Raw genomic sequence first — 21,129 nt, 5'->3', positions numbered from 1 at the left:
GAAAAAAAAAAAAATCTGGCCGTAGCAAGTTTTCATTGACGTGTCTTCTGAACAATCACCGACCTTTTTTTCACAAAAGTTCCAATTTCTGAATCACCCTGTCTATTGGTCAGATGCATCCTAGCATAGGGGATAGGGGTCATAGCGTGAATGGACTTATTCTAAAATAAGCGGGCAACTCGTACAACTTACTGCCCGTAACAGTGTAACAAGCACTAGCAACCAAAGTACAAATCTAAAATCTTTTCCCGTGAATGATGAAGAACCCAAACATGCTGATGAACCACTTTCTTCAAGGTTCATAGGAAAAGACCAAACAATGGATATGGCTGACTCTGGTCACAGCGCATTTTTTCATAGAATTATTTCACTTGGAGGGAGAAAATAAATAAATAGGTAATAAATAAAAATAACAGGATTCATACTACGTGGTTTACAAAGACAGGGAAACTGGTATGAGGATAGCGAATACATATATTGAAAGCTGGAAAATACACAGGGCGTAAAAAAACGCAATTTTGTCAGAAATAACCTCGCCCTTATTTCTAAATTTTTGATTTCTAAAATTTCGATCCATTTGTCAGAAAATTTATTCAAATCTTTTTAAGCAAAGAATTGCCTTATATGACAAAAAGAGAAAAAGTTTTGAGTAGTTTTGAGGGGTGTGTCACTCCAAAAGAAGGCGTTTTCGGGCTTTCTTAACAGAGCTGACCCCATTCCCTCCTAAATTGCTCCATAGACCATGGTGTTAAAATACATGCACACTTTTCGTAGAACCACCCTGTAAGGCTGGAAATATAAATATGGTAGCAGAGCGTGGTGACATTTCACTTCTGAGGATTCTGAGGACAGGGGTTGAGGGCATTTCATTATTTTCGTGGTAATTGCTCTACCCCCTGTTGACCTACCTGACTGAGTACAAGCTTCAAGTTCATGTTACACAATGCAAAATGGAAATTGCAACATGAAACATTGGAAGCAATTGTATTGATTGTTGTACCCTACAAATCCTCTGGCCTTCCCTACCCCTAATCCTGTAGACGATAGACCCTGTGAATTGTAATCAACTGCTTCTGTAAAGGTTCGAACGATAATTATTGTCCATGTTCATACTGATCCTTCGTGTTTCCTGTTTCCTCTCTGTTCATCTCGTAACACTTCCTCTTTAAATTTTCATTGAACAGATCTCGACATCAGGATAACATTATTGCCTAGGTACCTATTGGGGAAAATATTTGAAGAAATCGTTCTTGTCAAGAACTTCTTGAATCTAGTTTTTAGGATACATTTTGTTTTCAAGAATAGCCCCCAAATTACAACATCAAATTATTTCAATTTCATCTGCCATTACCTACTTCTATTCACAAATCTCAGTGATGTAGTGGTTAGCACTGTGGTGTTCAGATCCAGAGATTTCCTGGTTCGAATATAGGTCAAGACCTGGAATTTGGCGCGGAATATCAATCGGCGAACGACATTTGCGGCATTCATGCACCTGTTTCCTCTCTGTTCATCTCGTAACACTTCCTCTTTAAATTTTCATTGAACAGATCTCGACATCAGGATAACATTATTGCCTAGGGAAAACATTATTGCCTGTTTGGAAAGAAATTTAAATGACTTCCACAAATTCATTACCGAAGATGAGACGAAAAAAGAGGCTAATAATATTGATATGAAAGCTACGGAAGATATGATATTAGATGACAATCAGATAAATGGCTGACTCCATGAAAAACTTTATCGATGTGTCTTCTCGAAGAGTAAAAGATGTGATTCAATTATTTGAAGCTGCAGCCCAACAGAATGAAACTCCAAGTGTACTGAAGAAAGAAAATCCAGCGAGCCCGAAAATTGAAAGAAAGGAACCCTGCTTGACTCTTACCACCTCTGAAGAGTTGACACAAAAACCAAGCGAGATCACAAACAAGCAAATCGTAGACAAGAAAACATTCTTCCAACGGCTGTCCAGTTGGCCTTTGCTGAAACCTAGGAACAAAGTTGTCCGACGAGCAACACCAATGAAAACTTTGAATCAATTAAGACAGCACTTGCCAGCCAATGACAGCGATGTAGACAGCATTGCAGACTCTGGAAGAGATGCTGATGGTGAAGAAAGTGACGTTACAGAAAGTACTGGAACACCGGATGTAGAGGACTGTGAGAGCAGTGTGTCCAAAACTTCCGTGACATACTGTCAGAAAGTACAGCTGAAATCCTTCCAACATATCATCCAGGAAATCGATGAAAGCTACCAGGTAAGCCAAACTGAAAATTTCTACTAACCAAAATAACTCTCACTTTCTTTCATTACGGGAAAATATTTTGTTTCTAACCCTCCTCCTCAATGTTTTCGAACCCCGATATAGGTACTTACTCAATACTCATCATTGAATGGAAAAAGTAATTGCTTGTTTTTGCATTATTTTCAGAGCAGTGTGTCCAAAACTTCCGTGACATACTGTCAGAAAGTACAGCTGAAATCCTTCCAACATATCATCCAGGAAATCGATGAAAGTTACCAGGTAAGCCAAACTGAAAATTTCCACTAACCAAAATAACTCTCACTTTCTTTCATTACGGGAAAATATTTTGTTTCTAACCCTCCTCCTCAATGTTTTCGAGCCCCGATATAGGTACTTACCCAATACTCATCATTGAAAGGAAAAAGTAATTGCTGGTTTTTGTATTATTTTCGTGGTAATGGCTCTACCCCCTGTTGACCTACCTGAGTACAAGCTTCAAGTTCATGTTACACAATGCAAAATGAAAATTGAAACATTGGAAGCAATTGTATTGATTGTTGTACCCTACAAATCCTCTAGCCTTCTCTACCCCTAATCCTGTAGACGGTAGACCCTGTGAATTGTAATCAACTGCTTCTGTAAAGGTTCAAACGATAATTATTGTCCATGTTCATACTGATCCTTCGTGTTTCCTGTTTCTTCTCTGTTCATCTCGTAACACTTCCTCTTTAAATTTTCATCGAACAGATCTCGACATCAGGATAACATTATTGCCTAGGTACCTATTGGGAAAAATATTTGAAGAAGTCGTTCTTGTCAAGAACTTTTTGAATCTAGTTTTTAGGATACATTTTGTTTTCAAGATCAGCCCCCAAATTACAACATTAAATTATTTTAATTTCATCTGCCATTACTTCTTTCGCAAATCTCAGTGATGTAGTGGTTAGCACTGTGGTGTTCAGATCCAGAGATTTCCTGGTTCGAATATATGTAGGTCAAGGTCAAGACCTGGAATTTGGCGCGGAATATCAATCGGCGAACGACATTTGCGGCATTCATGCATAACACAAATAGATTTCCATATAATATCCTTACAATTCTTTGACCTCTTCTACTTCTATGTACGAGCAAATCCTTAACAACTCTTTGACCTCTTTGCTTTTCTAACGGAACAGTGCCACCGGTTCATATCCATCATCCGAAGTTAGGATTCCTAACCATTGCACCGCACCGCACCGCTACAGGCTGTACTCCACCGCTGAAGTTTCCAACGTACAGTTTTTCTTCTTTTTTTTTCAAATGTCTGTTCCGTTCTCTGCTGCCGAGGGAGAACAGAACATCATAATTCATGCATCAAAGAGAATAAATGAACATGGTAAATTCTGTTATCATTCCCCATGTCGTATCAAAACTTTCAAAAAAGTTCTTTAAAAAAGTCCTAACCAGACTTTGGACAGTACTGACCATCATAACAAGACTTTGGAAACCACTGAGTCCACTGACCAGTGACCAATATAACGAACTTGATATGATTACTGGATATACTGACCCCGCCATTGTTTAGGCACCCCTGAACCAAACAAGAATCATTACTCCTTTCAAACATAGTTGTTTACATTACCAATTTATGTACCTTACATTAGAATTAGAATACATATGTAATTATGTATGTAATTTGTTTACATTGGAACCTTATTTATATTGGAACACATAAATCAGATTGTTAGTCATCTGTTTATATCCAAGTCCTGAAGTGTAGAGGGCATATTATAGATATATAGAGGATGGACTGTAGAGGGCATATTATAGATATATAGAGGATGGACTGTAGAGGGCATATTAGAGATATATAGAGGATGTACTGTAGAGGGCTTATTATAGATATATAGAGGATGGACTGTAGAGGGCATATTATAGATATATAGAGGATGGACTGTAGAGGTTAGAGGATGTACCTACACTACCTACCTATACTGTAGTGTAGCTGTTGAGTCTGTAAAAAATGTAATGTAAGGACTGTAGAGGTTTTGATATGAAAATTAAGCTAGCGGCCATGAAACGTTAAATGCACCAGCTCCTGACATATCCCCTAAAGATAAGCAACACCGTTGTTGCTCTCTGAACGGGTGACCGTGTGAGGCACCCCGTGATGCTGACTTTTTTGCAGGTGAAAATGCACTTCCCAAGTGTGCAATCCTGAATTGCCAGTCTAGTGAGCTTGGACAGTCGCACAAGATTCCCACGTCATGAGCTCTTCCACCTAACCAAATCTTTGTACTATCTTTCCTATCCTATCCTTTATCTTTCATACTGCCTTGAGGCGATGGTCAACACGAGACGCTATCAGCTCCTATCAGGAATGAAATTATTTTTATTCCAGACTGGAAATACATTTTCCACGAGGAAAAAAGATATTTTTTTTCCAGTACTCGTATGAATACCTGACCCTAATTAAATTACAGAATAAAAATGTATATCATTCCCTCCCACCCCCACCTGTTGGCTTTTGTATCCAACGAGACGCTATCAGCTCCTATCAGGAATGAAATTATTTTTATTCCATGTTTCAGACTGGAAATACATTTTCCACGAGGAAAAAAGATATTTTTTCCCAGTATGAATACCTGACCCTAATTAAATTACAGAATAAAAATGTGTGCTTTTATTGCTTTTAACAAGTTGATGAGATCTGTTGTGATGCTGTAATCATGGACATCATGCTGTAATCAATCAGAGTTCATCGATACAGATGGTGAATGCGTCCATGTGGACGTAAAATTGTGTGAAGATTCTTTACCTGTGTATCGGAATAGAATAAATACAATTAATCAGTATTGCCAAATCAAATACCCAATAGAATATGCCTTGTTGATCCTGATAAAATGAGACTGAAAAGTCTCTTTACTATCTACAGATGGTGAATGCGTCCATGTGGACGTAAAATTGTGTGAAGATTCTTTACGTGGGTATCGGAATAGAATAGATACAATTAATCAGTATTGCCAAATCAAATACCTAATAGAATATGCCTTGTTGATCCTAATAAAATGAGACTTAAAAGTCTCTTTACTATTCCGCGGTCTATCGTTCTTTCGGACTGTAAGGCCGGCCATTCACTATCAGGGAGACCTGACAGTTACGCCTGAACAGGTGCGCCTGTCAGGTCTACCTGATAGTGTATGGTAGCAATAATAAGTCTCTCAGGCGACCTGTCAGGTCTACCTGATAGTAAATCTTTTGCAGTTACGCCTGAACAGGTGCGCCTGTCAGGTCTACCTGATAGTGTATGGTAGCAATAATAAGTCTCTCAGGCGACCTGTCAGGTCTACAGTAAATCCTTGAGGCGATGGTCAATCGTTTTCCACTCTGTAAACCTCTCACATCCAACATGCAATATGGTTTCCACTTTGCGAAGCGGAAAATTTGTATAGAAAAACAATCTGGTGTGAACATCACACAACTTGGTATTACATTCGAAAAAGATCCCAAAAATCCTTTGAAAATTCGCCTAAAAACGGTCCGATTGAGAAATTGTTTCAGTCGCGTCCGTGATACTAGGAGGATAGGATACAAAATTTCATCTTTCTCGAGATAATAAATAAAAGGTATATTTTTTGATACGGTACCTACAATACACAGGGACTACTGGTTAAACAAATTGTAATAGAAAGTAAAAAGCTCCCATCAGGCCTCTGTTTTCTCTGTAGGGAAAGTTCTACACACTTCTACACAAGCAGTAGAGAAACCTTTACTTCCAGTTTCCACTCTGTAAACCTCTCACATCCAACATGCAATATGGTTTCCACTTTGCGAAGCGGAAAATTCCTATAGAAAAACAATCTGGTGTGAACATCACACGACTTAGTATTACATTCGAAAAAGATCATTAAAAATCCCTTTAGATCGTCCAAAAAATCGGTCCGATTAAGAAATTTTTACAGTCGCGTCCGTGATACTAGGAGGAGGAGGATAGGATACAAAATTTCGTCTTTCTCGAGATAATAAATAAAAGGTATATTTTTTTGATACGGTACCTACAATACACAGGGACTACTGGTTAAACAAATTGTAATAGAAAGTAAAAAGCTCCCATAAGGCCTCTCTTTTCTCTGTAGGGAAAGTTCTACACACTTCTACACAAGCAGGGAAGCAGGAGAAAAACCTTTACTTCCATTTTGCTAAATTGCAAATTTCATGTAGGTAGGAAACCTAATAACCACAGAGGGAGATGAAAGGAAGGGTAATTTTTAGCCGCAATGGTAGGTATAAGTACCTAACCAAAGTTATGCAACCCTTAATACGTAGAGAGAGAGAGAGAGAGAGAGAGATGGTGAGAAGGGGGTCACCAAAGAGTATCCTTGTCTGACCAGTGATTATTTGGACGGACAGGGGCGATGTTAGAACTTAGGGAACTAGAACAAGTGACCATTTGAACCAACATGGGCAATTTTGGATCCCCGAGGGAACCTAGGTCCATTTAACCCAACAGGGGCGGATTAAGTTTAAGGTCAGATAGAACACTGAGGGAACTTTGGTCCATCTGACCTTAAACTTACAGGGATCATTAAATTGAGATGATTTGGAGCTACATACCTATATTATATAGATAATAAAGTAGTAGTAATGGTAACAATCATTTTATCCGACAGATGTGGACGCGTGAAAATTCACGGATTAATGTCGGCCCTGGTAGCCCCATTTTTTCTGAGGTTGGCCCTTCAAATTTGGGATCCCCGCTAGTCTGGGGCTGACGATGCCCCTCTGGGGTCCCCCACTTGACCAATGCCTGGTCAGAATCAAGTTCACAAGAGTACTAAATAATAACAAGAAAGAAGTTTTTATAACATGACGTGTACAGTAATGTTAAATTTGGACTAGTGGTACGACTGCGACTAGCAAATACCAGAGTGGTTCTTAATGTGTCGATGTGATTTACCCTTCGCTAGAATAGAATAGAACTTTGCTTTGGTTTTTGTATCCCCGATTTGATGTAGAATTACAGCTGATTCGCTCCTGACTCGAAGAACATGTTGGGTGTGTGCATCGAGAATGCAGTGGTGGCTGTCCTCAAAGCAATAGAGGTAATCTAGTGGAAATTTGAAGAACAGAAGGAGAAAAACTGGGGTTTTATTGAATGGAACATGTTACAGTTGAGTTCAAAAAGGAGGTTAAATGGGACAAATAGTTTAGTGAACTGAAGGCATTACATGGATAGTATACCCCTGGTCGGATGATATTTCTATTCTAGAATTAGCACTGTAAATAGATCCAATTTTGGTGTGAATTTTGAAGAACCCTCTACTGTGGGAGCCTTTCTGAAGGATCAGGACTGTTAAACTAATATAGAATGTATTGAAGCGGAATACCTACCTATATTTTGGTAGAATACAAGTGCAGAACACAATCTTTACCTGATAGAAAGTCCTAAGCGCCCAAATAAAGGCTGGATTTATTAAAAACGTAGTCTATCAGTGACAGAAAATTGGAGCTTCCCGTTAATTTTTATGCAGAGGAATCAACCTATCATTACAGAAAAGCAAACATTATTTCCCAAACATTACTTACAAATAAGTACCTACATTTTAATCCCGACCCTTATTTTTCATCCCTATCACTCTTCCGATTTATTCCAAAATAAATAAATAAACAAATGCAATGCAGTCGATGTCGATCGACAATAATGGAGACACTGCTTGACACACAACATAAAAATACGCGAAAGAGAAGTGTTCAATTGGACACGACACCACGTGACATGGAATTCAGTGGGTCGAAATTTCGAGTGTTCCGAAGACGTCGGACTTGTCACACTATTGAAAAATCTGATAGGAGAACTAATTGCCGTATTGTCGACGCTTCTGTTGCCGCTCGCTGACGTATGGGTCCTATATGAGTCGTGTGGAGTCTTCTGTGCCAACTGTCATCTTCGTCCAGAATCACGTCGACATCGATCGACGCCTATCAACGGCCATCGTCTATGTGTGGATACAGCTTAACTTGACATCATCAGGAAGAGTACACAGAAGCATCAAGGAGGTGGTGAATTTGTTGAAAATCGTTGGGTCAAGGTCAGTTAGGCGAAACTTGTCACCAGAACTGGTGACTTTGGTGACTGATGGATGGTTTCGCTTATGGTCTCATTTTAATAGAGAATCTCTAGCTTAGGCCGGCCATTCACCATCAGGTAGAACTGACGGTCGCCTGAGAGACTTATTATTGCTGCCATACTCTGTCAGGTAGACCTGACAGGTACGCCTGATAGCGACTCGCCGGCCTTAGCATCATCAGGAATGGTACTCAGTACACTGCGCCTTTTCGTCGTTGAATAGCAACTCATATCTTTGGAATTGAGATATCTGTATTGATACCATTGACCCCAATGTATGGTAGACGACGAAGAAAACAATGTTGAAGTCAAAGATACATGTAAATGAAAACACATCAAATGAAATCAAAACGGATAACCCAGTTCAGAGATGAAATCTGAGAAAACTATCATACCAAAAGATTTGAAGCAATAAGAGCAAGAGCACTCAAGACTAGGTACTTTTCTTAATTGCTTGTATGTATGTGTTCAAAGTGAACACGTTCAAAGAACACAAAGCGAGGGGCCTTTGTAATAAATTTGTAAGAAACAGTACCTTTACTTAAAAGACACCATCGAAAACCCTTTTATGTATAATTCAAAAGGTGGCATTCTCTACCCAATGTCCAAAGTCCCTCCTTCCGATTTATAACGTTAACCCCTGCTTCTTCCTTTGTAATAAATTTGTAAGAAACAGTACCTTTACTTAAAAGACACCATCGAAAACCTTTTTATGTATACCTAATTCAAAAGGTGGCATTCTCTACCCAATTTCCAAATTCCCTCCCTAGCCAGTCAAATTCACATGTTAGTATACCATTCCAGCTTCTATCTTGAACATACTTCCAAGATCTCCAAATCCCCCTTTATGTCCCTACAGCTGTCAAAAGGCGTTAATATGTTAATAAGATTCCTTAACTCATCACCCAAAATGAATCCCTTCCCAGTCAATAACCCCCAAAGAATTCCTGTACAGTGAACAGTTTCTGCCACAAAGGTGTCTACCACTCGGCTTTTTGGGGCTCCAAAAGTGACTTTTTTCCTTGGGGGGATGACCTTTGTATTCCAGGCACTCTCGGGTTTCAATCGGACGTCACCAATTCTCCCAACCTCAACCAGCCTCCGGTTGGGAGCCCTGTCACCACCCCCCCTTTGTAATAAATTTGTAAGAAACAGTACCTTTACTTAAAAGACACCATCGAAAACCCTTTTATGTATAATTCAAAAGGTGGCATTCCCTACCCAATGTCCGAATTCCCTCCCTAGCCAGTCAAATTCACATGTTAGTAAACCATTCCAGCTTCTATCTTGAACATACTTCCAAGATCTCCAAATCCCCCTTTATGTCCCTACAGCTGTCAAAAGGCGTTCATATGTTAATAAGATTCCTTAACTCATCACCCAAAATGAATCCCTTCCCAGTCAACAACCCCCAAAGAATTTCTGTACAGTGAACAGTTTCTGCCACAAAGGTGTCCACCACTCGGCTTTTTGGGGCTCCAAAAGTGACTTTTTTCCTTGGGGGGATGACCTTTGTATTCCAGGAACTCTCGGGTTTCAATCTGACGTCACCAATTCTCCCAACCTCAACCAGCCCCCGGTTGGGAGCCCTGTCACCACCCCTATATTGTGGAAAAATGTTGAACGATTGGACAATAAGGTGTAGCCCGCATTTCGACGTATTTTAATGCGAGAAAATATTGCACATTCGTACCTAGGTGATACTCAGCAACTCTTGCCAGCAACAATAGTTCAATATTACTCAACAAATTTTCTTTGTCCTATGAAATTGCTAATACTTATGGAAAATCAAAAAATATCGTATAAAAAAAAAATAACTAACTTACAAACTAATTTACATGGATGACTTATAATTTGTTTCAGACCACACTAGTACAGGGAACTGTGATGCCTCAGCCTGAAATCTCTGCCTTGAATTGGGTCCAAAGTGGAAACAGTTACACCACGCCATCTCTTAGCACCAAAGGTAAGTTTGACTTAACTGTACAAAACTTCATTTCGCAATAACTAGTGGTTCAGTTGTGGAACTTATTCAGAAAAGGGGATTCCACGGGGCTCCCAAACGCCCAAAATTTAAATAATAATTTTCCATGTTTGTGTTTTAAAAATGTCGACCAAATTTTAAACAAAATTGAAGAAACCGTTCGAGAGTTACCAAAGCTTAACGAAGGCTGAGGTCTAAGTTAAGTCTCTACGAATCTCTACCCTCCATTGGGGGACAAGCGTTAATTGTTTCCCGTCTTTCACCTCCCCTCAGGTATCTCAGGTATCGTCCTCACCAAGAAGCTCCCGTCCGAGCCCACCTCCGCCGCGTTCGTGCAATCCTTCACCTCCTCCTTCCCCGTCGTCCTAGACCCCGTGGTCCTCCTCCGTCTTCTCGTCCACAGGCTACTCACCACCACCTCCCACCTCCAGCGGTGGAAGAGCTGCGCTTCCCGGTCGAGCTTTGCTTCGGTCACGCATGATGTGCCGCGAAGTCCGCGGAGTCGGGCGTCCAGTACGGATACTGATGCGAGTACGCTGCGGAAACGACGGAAAGTAAGTGAGGTAACGCCTAGTACGAATCCTCGTAGATGTTTCAGACTCCTAGTGAGTCCTAGTAGAAGTGCAAAACCAGTTAAATTGGTTAGGTTCGTGGGAGGATGAGGATCACACTAGGCGGCATCACCAGAGTAAAAAGAATAAAAGAAAAATATAGAAATGTCAGAAATAGTAAAAGAGTTTCTTGGTAATGCTCAGCTGTGATTTCCACAAAATTTGTGATAAGGCTCTTAGCTTCACCGCAAATATATTTAGAACTAATTCTCCCATTCTCCTCACCAGGTCAACCTCACACTGGACTGTTCCGGGTGGTCCTCAGATCCAAACACCGGGGCCGGAGACACACTGGACCTGGCCCAGCGCCACTCGTTCAGTCGCACCTTCCACCGGCCTTCAACCTCTATACACGGCCGCGGTGATAGCATCAGTTCGGCCTCTGGTCTCGGCTTGGAGCCGGCTATGCAGGCCATGCAGTTTGCTTTCTCACATATCCTCAAACCTGCCCAGAGCAGGGATAGCATTGGGAGCAATAGCAGTGATGAGAGACGGAGCTCCTCAGGTATCTTGTACTACAGTAAGCATATCAGTAAGCACATCATTTATTTTTCGGTACTATAGTAGTAAGCATTAAGAGCACTATTATTTTTTAGAGTAGGTATCTCACCAAACTCTATGAATAATTCTTTAAACTCGAATGATTTTTTCCCTGGGATCTCATCCTGAAACTCTACTAAGATAGACTTCCTTAGCACGTTGAATGCACGCACCAGTTCCCAATGGATCACTGAAGTTAGGCAACGTTGCGAGTGACCGACCATCTTTTCCCAGCCGCGTTCAGACTGAGTGGGGTTAATGTGAGAAGCGGGTAGCTTGTCGCCGAATGGAGAGTATAACCCCCGTGACTAAATACCTTAGCAGTTATACAATGACGTTGAACCCCTATCAAACAAAGATACACTTTCCAGACCATTCTCCAGCGGTTTCTAAATATAAAACCTGAACCTCCCCGGTGTTCCAGGTTCGCCACCAGGGGGCGTTCTACCGCTATCCACTCTCCTCCAGCACAAGGCAAGGACTTCATTCCGATTCTCCAGTCTGCGCAGGAGTAACAAACAGCGGTCCAAATCCCACGCCAATATCAACAAGGTAAGAGAGGTAAGACAGGATCCATATAAACAACCAGCCGTTTGTCCGTTCTTCGTCATAGAAAATTGAAAACTCGAGATTGGTTTAGATTTCGGCGAAATCCTCTCATATTGCACATCTAGAATATTCTTACTCGTACCTACGTATGTATTAGGATTAAGAATATTCCTACCGAACTTCAGCCTCCTGGGTATCAGAGTACTGGTAATAGAGCGATCAGTCTGTGAATGAGTGAGGATCTTGCTTGAGGAGTAACAAACAGCGGTCCAAATCCCACGCCAATATCAACAAGGTAAGAGAGGTAAGACAGGATCCATATAAACAACCATCCGTTTGATCGTTCTTGGTCATAGAAAATTGAAAACTCGAAATTGGTTTAGATTTCGGCGAAATCCTCTCTTATTGCACTTCTAGAATATTCTTACTCGTACCTACGTATGTATTATTAGGATTAAGAATATTCCTACCGAACTTCAGCTTCCTGGGTATCAGAGTATTGGGAATAGAGCGATCAGTCTGTGAATAAGTGGGGATCTTGCTTTTATATGAACAATAAGTCAAAAATAGCATGTCATTTGATATCTGTAAAGGAGGTGTCTTAAAATTACCCCAACTCACCCTATTTCTGCTCTTGTTCATGGTGGAGAATAGTTCCGTACAGGATCAGCTTAGTCAGGAGCCCCAGTTGAAGATCCTCTGTGCTGCTCTTGACTCGACGCACGACCCGGTAAGTTACATAGATGGAGGTGAAGCAGAGCATGCCTACCTATTGGGGAAAATATTTGAAGAAATCGTTCTTGTCAAGAACTTCTTGAATCTAGTTTTTAGGATACATTTTGTTTTCAAGATCAGCCCCCAAATTGTAACATTAAATTATTTTAATTTCATCTGCCATTACTTCTTTCGCAAATCTCAGTGATGTAGTGGTTAGCACTGTGGTGTTCAGATCTAGAGATTCCTGGTTCGAATATAGGTCAAGACCTGGAATTTGACGCGGAATATCAATCGGCGAACGACATTTGCGGCATTCATGCTTAACACAAATAGATTTTCATATAATATCCTTACAATTCTTTGACCTCTTCTACTTCTATGTACGAGCAAATCCTTAACAACTCTTTGACCTCTTTGCTTTTCTAACGGAACAGTGCCACCGGTTCATATCCATCATCCGAAGTTAGGATTCCTAACCATTGCACCGCACCGCACCGCTACAGGCTGTACTCCACCGCTGAAGTTTCCAACGTACAGTTTTTCTTCTTTTTTTTTCAAATGTCTGTTCCGTTCTCTGCTGCCGAGGGAGAACAGAACATCATAATTCATGCATCAAAGAGAATAAATGAACATGGTAAATTCTGTTATCATTCCCTCACTCCCCCACCTGTTGGCTTTTGTATCCAACGAGACGCTATCAGCTCCTATCAGGAATGAAATTATTTTTATTCCAGACTGGAAATACATTTTCCACGAGGAAAAAAGATATTTTTTCCCAGTATGAATACCTGACCCTAATTAAATTACAGAATAAAAATGTGTGCTTTTATTGCTTTTAACAAGTTGATGAGATCTGTTGTGATGCTGTAATCATGGACATCATGCTGTAATCAATCAGAGTTCATCGATACAGATGGTGAATGCGTCCATGTGGACGTAAAATTGTGTGAAGATTCTTTACCTGTGTATCGGAATAGAATAAATACAATTAATCAGTATTGCCAAATCAAATACCCAATAGAATATGCCTTGTTGATCCTGATAAAATGAGACTGAAAAGTCTCTTTACTATCCCGCGGTCTATCGTTCTTTCGGACTGTAAGGCCGGCCATTCACTATCAGGGAGACCTGACAGTTACGCCTGAACAGGTGCGCCTGTCAGGTCTACCTGATAGTGTATGGTAGCAATAATAAGTCTCTCAGGCGACCTGTCAGGTCTACAGTAAATATCTTTTGTACCAGCCTTTCTTCAAGTTGAGTGTGTTAGGGCTCACATTTCTCACATGAGTATGCTATTCCACTCCAGCCACTGCGTGTGGGATAACGTTCATTACATGCAATTGCCAATGAAGCAATGAAAAATGGAGTGCCCAATGAATCCGTCAACTTGTTATTGAGGAATGCCTCTGAGCCAGTAAGAATTCCGTTTGTCCGTTCACAATGCACTCGCTGATCCACATTTTTGGCTCGTTGTCAAGTACATATTTATGAATGTAATTGAATTTCTCATTCGAAATCTCGAAACAGTTGTTAAAATGTTCATTATATATCTATTTTTTTTTTTTTTTTAGCCTTAGGTCGGGTTTTCATGGCTTTATCGAATGTGTGTTTTTATTTTTTTTTTTTTTTTTTTTTTTAGCCTTAGGTCGTGTTTTCATGGCTTTATCGAATGTGTGTTTACCTCATTAAACATCCACATGTCAATAATATTGATGTTGAGTGTGTTTTGGGCGCCTTATTTCGCAGTTGTAATTTCTGACCTATATTTTGTTTGTTTTCCGAACGAGGAATCTCGTTGTTTCTGGAATCCAGAAGATGTACATAAACCCCACAAGTGTGCTTTTTATTTGTTTGTTTTGGATGTAGTTCTAAGAAGCTCACAGGAAAACAGGATCCAGAAGATGTACATAAACCCCACAAGTGTGCTTTTTATTTGTTTGTTTTGGATGTAGTTCTAAGAAGCTCACAGGAAAACAGGAAGCTTTAGGCAATGTGTACATTCTATTAGTGTTCCTGTTTCAACCAACAGTGATGGTGTAGTGGTTAGTGCACTTGGTGCGTGGTCGTATTTTCTTGATTCGATTTGTAGGTCGTCTTCAATTCGATTCGATTTGAAAAATGGACAAAAGTACGTTCGAACTTCGGCTAAGAAGCTCACAGGAAAACAGGAAGCTTTAGGCAATGTGTACATTCTATTAGTGTTCCTGTTTCAACCAACAGTGATGGTGTAGTGCAGGTTAGTGCACTTGGTGCGTATTTTCTTGATTCGATTTGTAGGTCGTCTTCAATTCGATTCGATTTGAAAAATGGACAAAAGTACCTACGTTCGAACTTCGATAAATGACATCATGGCTGTTTTAAGCCTTTTTGTTTGGTACCGCAAATTAGGTTGGAATTCAACCTTGCATTTTTTAAACCAAATGTATGGTCGTATTTTCTTGATTCGATTTGTAGGTCGTCTTCAATTCGATTCGATTTGAAAAATGGACAAAAGTACCTACGTTCGAACTTCGGTAAATGACATCATGGCTGTTTTAAGCCTTTTCGTTTGGTACCGCAAAATTTGGTTGGAATTCAACCTTGCATTTTTTAATCCCATTTCGTATACCCGTCAAGTTTAGGTTGTTTCTAATTAATAAGCGAGATTAGGTAGTCAGTTTCTCCCCAACCTTCAGCGAAGCACGCTATTTTAAAATTAGATTATTTCCTAATTATTTTTTATCTGGTTAGGTAGTCAGTTTCTCCCCAACCTTCAGCGAAGCACGCTATTTTAAAATTAGATTATTTCCTAATTATTTTTTATCTGGTAAAAAAATTGTGTTCGCGTTTTGCTGCCACAATCCGCCTGTTCCTTCTAATCTTGACGGGTTAGGTAGTCAGTTTCTCCCCAACCTTCAGCGAAGCACGCTATTTTAAAATTAGATTATTTCCTAATTATTTTTTATCTGGTAAAAAAAATTGTGTTCGCGTTTTGCTGCCACAATCCGCCTGTTCCTTCTAATCTTGACGGGTTTTTTATGCGCCTAATTACTTTCTCGGAAAGATTGCTTTTCCGTTCTCCTCATTGCTTCTATCTTTTCTAGGGTGGATTACGAGTCGAGCCCGGGGATTATATTTATAATGGGTTTACGAATTGCAAAATATTGCAAAATTGGTGGTCTTCAGAAACATCCGTCTTTGCTGTTATCCACACTTGAAAGAGATATATTTAATGCCAAAAATATCCTCATTGTTGTCGCCGTTTAGCGAGTGGGTACCTACATACACTTTCTCGGAAAGATTGCTTTTCCGTTCTCCTCATTGCTTCTATCTTTTCTAGGGTGGATTACGAGTCGAGCCCGGGGATTATATTTACAATGGGTTTACGAATTGCAAAATATTGCAAAATTGGTGGTCTTCAGAAACATCCGTATTTGCTGTTATCCATACTTGAAAGAAATATATTTAATGCCAAAAATATCCTCATTGTTGTCGCCGTTTAGCAAGTGGGTACCTACATGTTATCCATACTTGAAAGAGATATATTTAATGCCAAAAATATCCTCATTGTTGTCGCCGTTTAGCGAGTGGGTACCTACATACATACATACCTACATACATATACGTACTCTGAAACTCCTGGAAAACTGAAAATTCCATTGCACAAGATGACAGGACGCAGTTTAACTCTTGATATGGATTTATCATAGGGACACAAGGTACTTACAAAGTCAAGTAATATTCAAGATCCCTTTTAAAATATCTTAAGTCGATCACTCACTATCAGGTAGACCTGACAAGTACGGCTGAACAGGTCTGCCTATCAGGTCTACCCCGTTTAGCCCTACTAGATACTGATAGGTAGTGGGTACCCGAATATGGTTATAGAAATAAGTTAATCAGGTATTATAAACACTTGAATTGCACTTGAAAATGAGAGCTTTCAGTAGGAATAAGAAACAATTTAAGTGAAATAATTATAGAACGTAGGACGTTCTATCAAAACAGATTAGAGGATTAGACCCATACAATACAATAGTGCACAGCTTTTGGCTTATCACATATTTAGATACGCTTCTAGATCCCTTTAGTAGACCTGCTTCCCTTATACCCCTGGTCGGATGATATTTCTATTCTAGAACTAGCACTGTAAATAGATCCAATTTTGGTGTGAATTCTGAAGAACCCTCTACTGTGGGAGCCCCAAATAATTGCCAAAAAACACTTAAAAAAATCACTTTTCTGACGAGCGTAGAAATTAGGTATTAACTCACTCGGCGACGTTGCCAACCTCACAAGTATACACCTAATAACTTGTGTTTATTACATGAAAATATTCAATAATGTGTGTTTCTTAAGGCTTGTACACACGTTACCATGTTTCTTATAATCGGAACCATCTATTTTTTATTTTATTTAAAGAGGTTTGACAGAGGGAACTGTAACTGCTATGGTCTTATCGTCCCGAAATCGATGAGAAAAGAAAGACAGGATAGGAGAAAGCCAGTTCTTACAATCGGAACCATCTAAAATTTGCACATTTTTCCCCGATACTCGCATGATTTTTCCTACAATCAGATCGGAGCGTGTGTACCGGACTTTATGAATATTTAGTTAGCATTGGTCTTGATCTCTTGATACAAAATTACATGTTCTATGAATATCGACATTCAGGTAGAAGACTGTATGACCTGTGACTGTATGGTTTCAATGTTCTGTCCCTAAATCATGATTCCTGATTGCTACTGGTATTCAAACGTTTCAGGGACTCATTATAGGGGTCAAACTTTCAGATGGTTAATGTCATTATGCTAGTTTATTCTCATTACCTACTTTGCGAAGGTAATTTGTTTGAAATAATCATACCTGATGATTATTTTCTAATTTTCCAATTCTTCTACATGTTCTTATGCCCATTTGCCTAGTCCATTACCCTTATAACCCTTAGTATTCTACTTGAATTTTCCCTTAAGAACGTAGTTCTTCTTTTGTTTGTTCTTCCTATTAGGGAAGTTAATGGTATCCAAGTATCCATATCGACAATTTATTATGTACTCTGATATCGTCTAGAAAAAGTTTTCGTTCCATCAAACAATAAAGTTTGAACAGATTTCAACAGATATCTTCATTCATAATTCAAAAAGCTTGTCGACCACAAGATAAAGCAAACGAGACTTTATATATTAAAGTCAACCTGTAAGTTAAGTTTTGAAACTTGTTTCGCATTAAGTACCAAAATGTATTCTTAAGCCGAAAACCAGAAGAAGTTCACCTGATTACAATCCGACCTGACAAGAGCCTACAATTATGTAGGTCTGATGATTTCAGAACAGTTTGAGGTCAGTTTCTTCAAATACCACTATTATACGTACAGAGAATCCTGCGAAAAGATCTTCTACAATATATTTATGGTTAAGTAAGGTCATAGGCTGTTTAAGTCGTATGTAACTGCAAACTGATGAGATCTTTTTTACCATTACCATTTTAGGGTTCAATGGAGCCAAAGACCCCCGTGTGTAGTTGCCCTAGTGAAAATTCTGCAGACGAGACGATTTTGAGTGCCAGGTTGTAGCGTGGTGCAAGTGGAATGTAACCAGAAGGTCATCAGCTGACCACCTGACCATTAGTGGGTCATTAGTGGGACCAGCATTACAGGAGAGAAAAAAACTCACTAAGGTACCAATGGAGCAGTTGCAGTTGGGTAAAAATTATGAATAAAAGGTCGATTCCTACGTAAAAAGTTGTGAAAAATCCAAATCTGAAACTGTGAACCAATGAACCTCCAGAAATATGATTTCCTGTTTTCCAGAAGCTTCCTTTTTATGAGGCGCTTTGACTACTAACCACTACACCACCGCCGAGGCAGGTTTGTTCATATGGAAAATCCTCTCACTCATTCACGACTCTCCCTTTGTCACCGATTGACGAAAACTGATGCTTTGAAAATTTTGGAATATTGTATCAAGGTTCCTCGTGCAAAGCAACCTCCGTGGCCGAGTGGGTATCATACTAGGCTTGCACGCCAGGAGGTCCGGGTTCGATTCCCGGTGGGGCCGAGGTTTTTTTCGGCTCTGTGCTTGGAGTTCGGGGTGCACTCAGCCTCGTGAGGACAATTGAGTAGCTACTTTAATCGATTAGCGACCAGTGGCGGCATTACAAGTCAAAGAGATCAGCGATAATAAATATGATGATTGAGTAAATAAAAGACTTGTAATACTGTGATACCCACAAAGTTGTGAGAAAGCTCTCTGCTTTAACACAAAGATTCATGATTTAGATTTAGATTAGATTTAGGTTCCTCGTGCAAGATTTACGAGTTCCTTTACGGCCCTGGTCAAAGGGCGGAAAATTTCAAAATTTGAACCAGCAGAAGAGAAGAGATATTTCGCATGGGCGTAACCAGGATTATGCCTAAGGGGGGGCCCGCTATTTTAGTTGAAGAAATACCTGCAGTATATTAATAGCCAGTGTCTAGGTATATCAGGTTGAATGCATCAGTTTCCAGCAGACCACTGAAGTTAAGCAACACTGAGCATGGATCGTACTTGGATGGGTGATTACCTGGAAAAATTACCTACTTATAATATACTTATACAGTGAAAATTTTGAAATCAGTGTTGCCAAACTGCCGAGAGCATTTATCGGGAATTTTCGGCATTGAGCATAACGGGTACCTACTACGAGTAGAAATTTTATTAATGTCGTATTTTTCAAATGACACAAAGTCATGATTTCTATACCTACTTATACAAAAACAAAAATTTGATTAATAGCTTACAAAGGAAAGTAAAAAGGGAATTGATAAAGGAAAATAAGGAAAGTAAAAAGGAATGGTGTTCCTTTAGGTGTAACCTGTATCATTGCTAACAGGAGTAGTGTTCCAATATAGGTACACCATTCTTAATATTTTTTGCTGATTAACTTCGCAATACGATTGCAAATGTTGGACCGAATGCAAGTCATTGTCCTGACGCAATCGCCAGATTCGCCGGTACCTACCACACCATTCTTAATATTTTTTGCTGATTAACTTCGCAATACGATTGCAAATGTTGGACCGAATGCAAGTCATTGTCCTGACGCAATCGTCAGATTCGCCGGTAGTTATATAATTTCCCTCACCCTCACCAAAATTCCAGATTTCAAGAAGTGGTTCCATTAGAACGGATTTTGGAAAATGTCATTTTATCTAGTGTAGGTATGTTTCAATCTCTAGGGGGGGGCCCGGGCCCCATGGGCAACCCCCTGGTTACGCCCATGATATTTCGTTGTCAATATTGCACACTCGCTTCCACATTACCTCTTTGATAGAGTTTGCGATTTAATGTTACCGTATAACTTCTGAGGCCTTTGGTCCATTGCCTTTTTACAGCATCCTATAACTTCTAAAATCATGAGATCTTAACAAGTAATACGAAATTATATCGTCTATTTGGTATCTCAACTACTTGGCAAGTACCAGTACCAGTACGACAAGTACCAGACAAGACAAGACAAGTACCCTCGGATAGTATGCAGTGCAATAGTCCTAAATTAAAATGGACGCGGCACATAAGGGATCAGGAAGAGACCGCCTTAACATAATAATAATACCCTCGGATAATATGGACCAGCAGAAGAAAGATTTCGTTGCCAATATTGCACCATTCATCGTTCAAAAATTTCAGAATCAATAATCAATACACCTAGGTAGGTACGTAACCACAATTTGACCATTTGCTTATTGGAATTTTTTGTTTGATTCGATCTATCAAGACGTACATATAGCGTGGTTTGAATTCTGGTCCTCAGAACTTTTGTCCAATTCAGCTTCTCTAGGTAATACCAGTATGAGTATGTAACAAAGTGTCGAAAAACTTGGTTTTACCACTTCATACCAAAACGATCTTGTGAACCAAATACCACTGCTCGCGAGCTCATCTTGTAACCTTGTCTGAAACAAACGTACCGACAACTCTTGTCTAAAAATATATCTACCTGTTGGTAGATAACATAGCAATTTGTCGTTCAGCTATCTGTGTCGGTACATAACTGGTTTACCAAGTACCTCCCCGACAGGATGTATGATCTGTAGGATGTTTATCAATTAGTGGTACGCCATGAGATAAGCTTCATTGAATACGAAACAATATTCCGATCTTTGCGTTGAGGAGATAAGTGAGTAGCTACGTATACATAGGTACTTAAGTAAGTTATGTAGATTGTAGATTTGTATAGGTACTTAAGTAAGTTATGTAGTTTTATCCCCTTATTTTAGCTAATTTATTTCAATATATCAGATCAATTGCTGATCATTGATTTTCATTGAAATTTGTTTCATTGAAATACACGCCTGAAGGTGTAAAAAAATACACGCCTCCACATACTTTGATCCTTCTGAGGTCTACATTACAAAAT

The 21,129-nt window shown here is 39.6% G+C and overlaps 2 protein-coding genes across 2 annotated transcripts; both read left to right on the top strand.

Annotated features, from left to right (window-relative positions):
* The first annotated feature begins 209 nt into the window (after nucleotides 1-209).
* On the top strand, nucleotides 210-3,454 carry LOC113466541. Its single transcript, XM_026822048.1, has 4 exons — nucleotides 210-337; nucleotides 1,731-2,258; nucleotides 2,433-2,525; nucleotides 3,422-3,454. The coding sequence occupies exons 1-4, from the start codon at nucleotides 320-322 to the stop codon at nucleotides 3,452-3,454; spliced, it is 672 nt and encodes a 223-aa protein (XP_026677849.1). The 5' UTR covers nucleotides 210-319.
* Nucleotides 3,455-7,259: 3,805 nt separating this feature from the next.
* On the top strand, nucleotides 7,260-12,766 carry LOC103507109 (the record flags this gene model as incomplete). The annotated part of the gene is made up of 6 exons (XM_026822066.1): nucleotides 7,260-7,327; nucleotides 10,216-10,318; nucleotides 10,610-10,890; nucleotides 11,176-11,467; nucleotides 11,912-12,039; nucleotides 12,686-12,766. Coding segments are annotated over exons 1-6 (939 nt in total), but the record flags the coding sequence as incomplete, so codon positions are not given.
* Nucleotides 12,767-21,129: the final 8,363 nt, after the last annotated feature.

This window comes from Diaphorina citri, unplaced genomic scaffold, assembly GCF_000475195.1.
Source record: "Diaphorina citri unplaced genomic scaffold, Diaci psyllid genome assembly version 1.1 scaffold289, whole genome shotgun sequence".
NCBI lineage: Eukaryota > Metazoa > Arthropoda > Insecta > Hemiptera > Psyllidae > Diaphorina > Diaphorina citri.
Note: the sequence above shows the minus strand (reverse complement) of the source record. Positions and strands in the feature narration are given on the sequence as shown.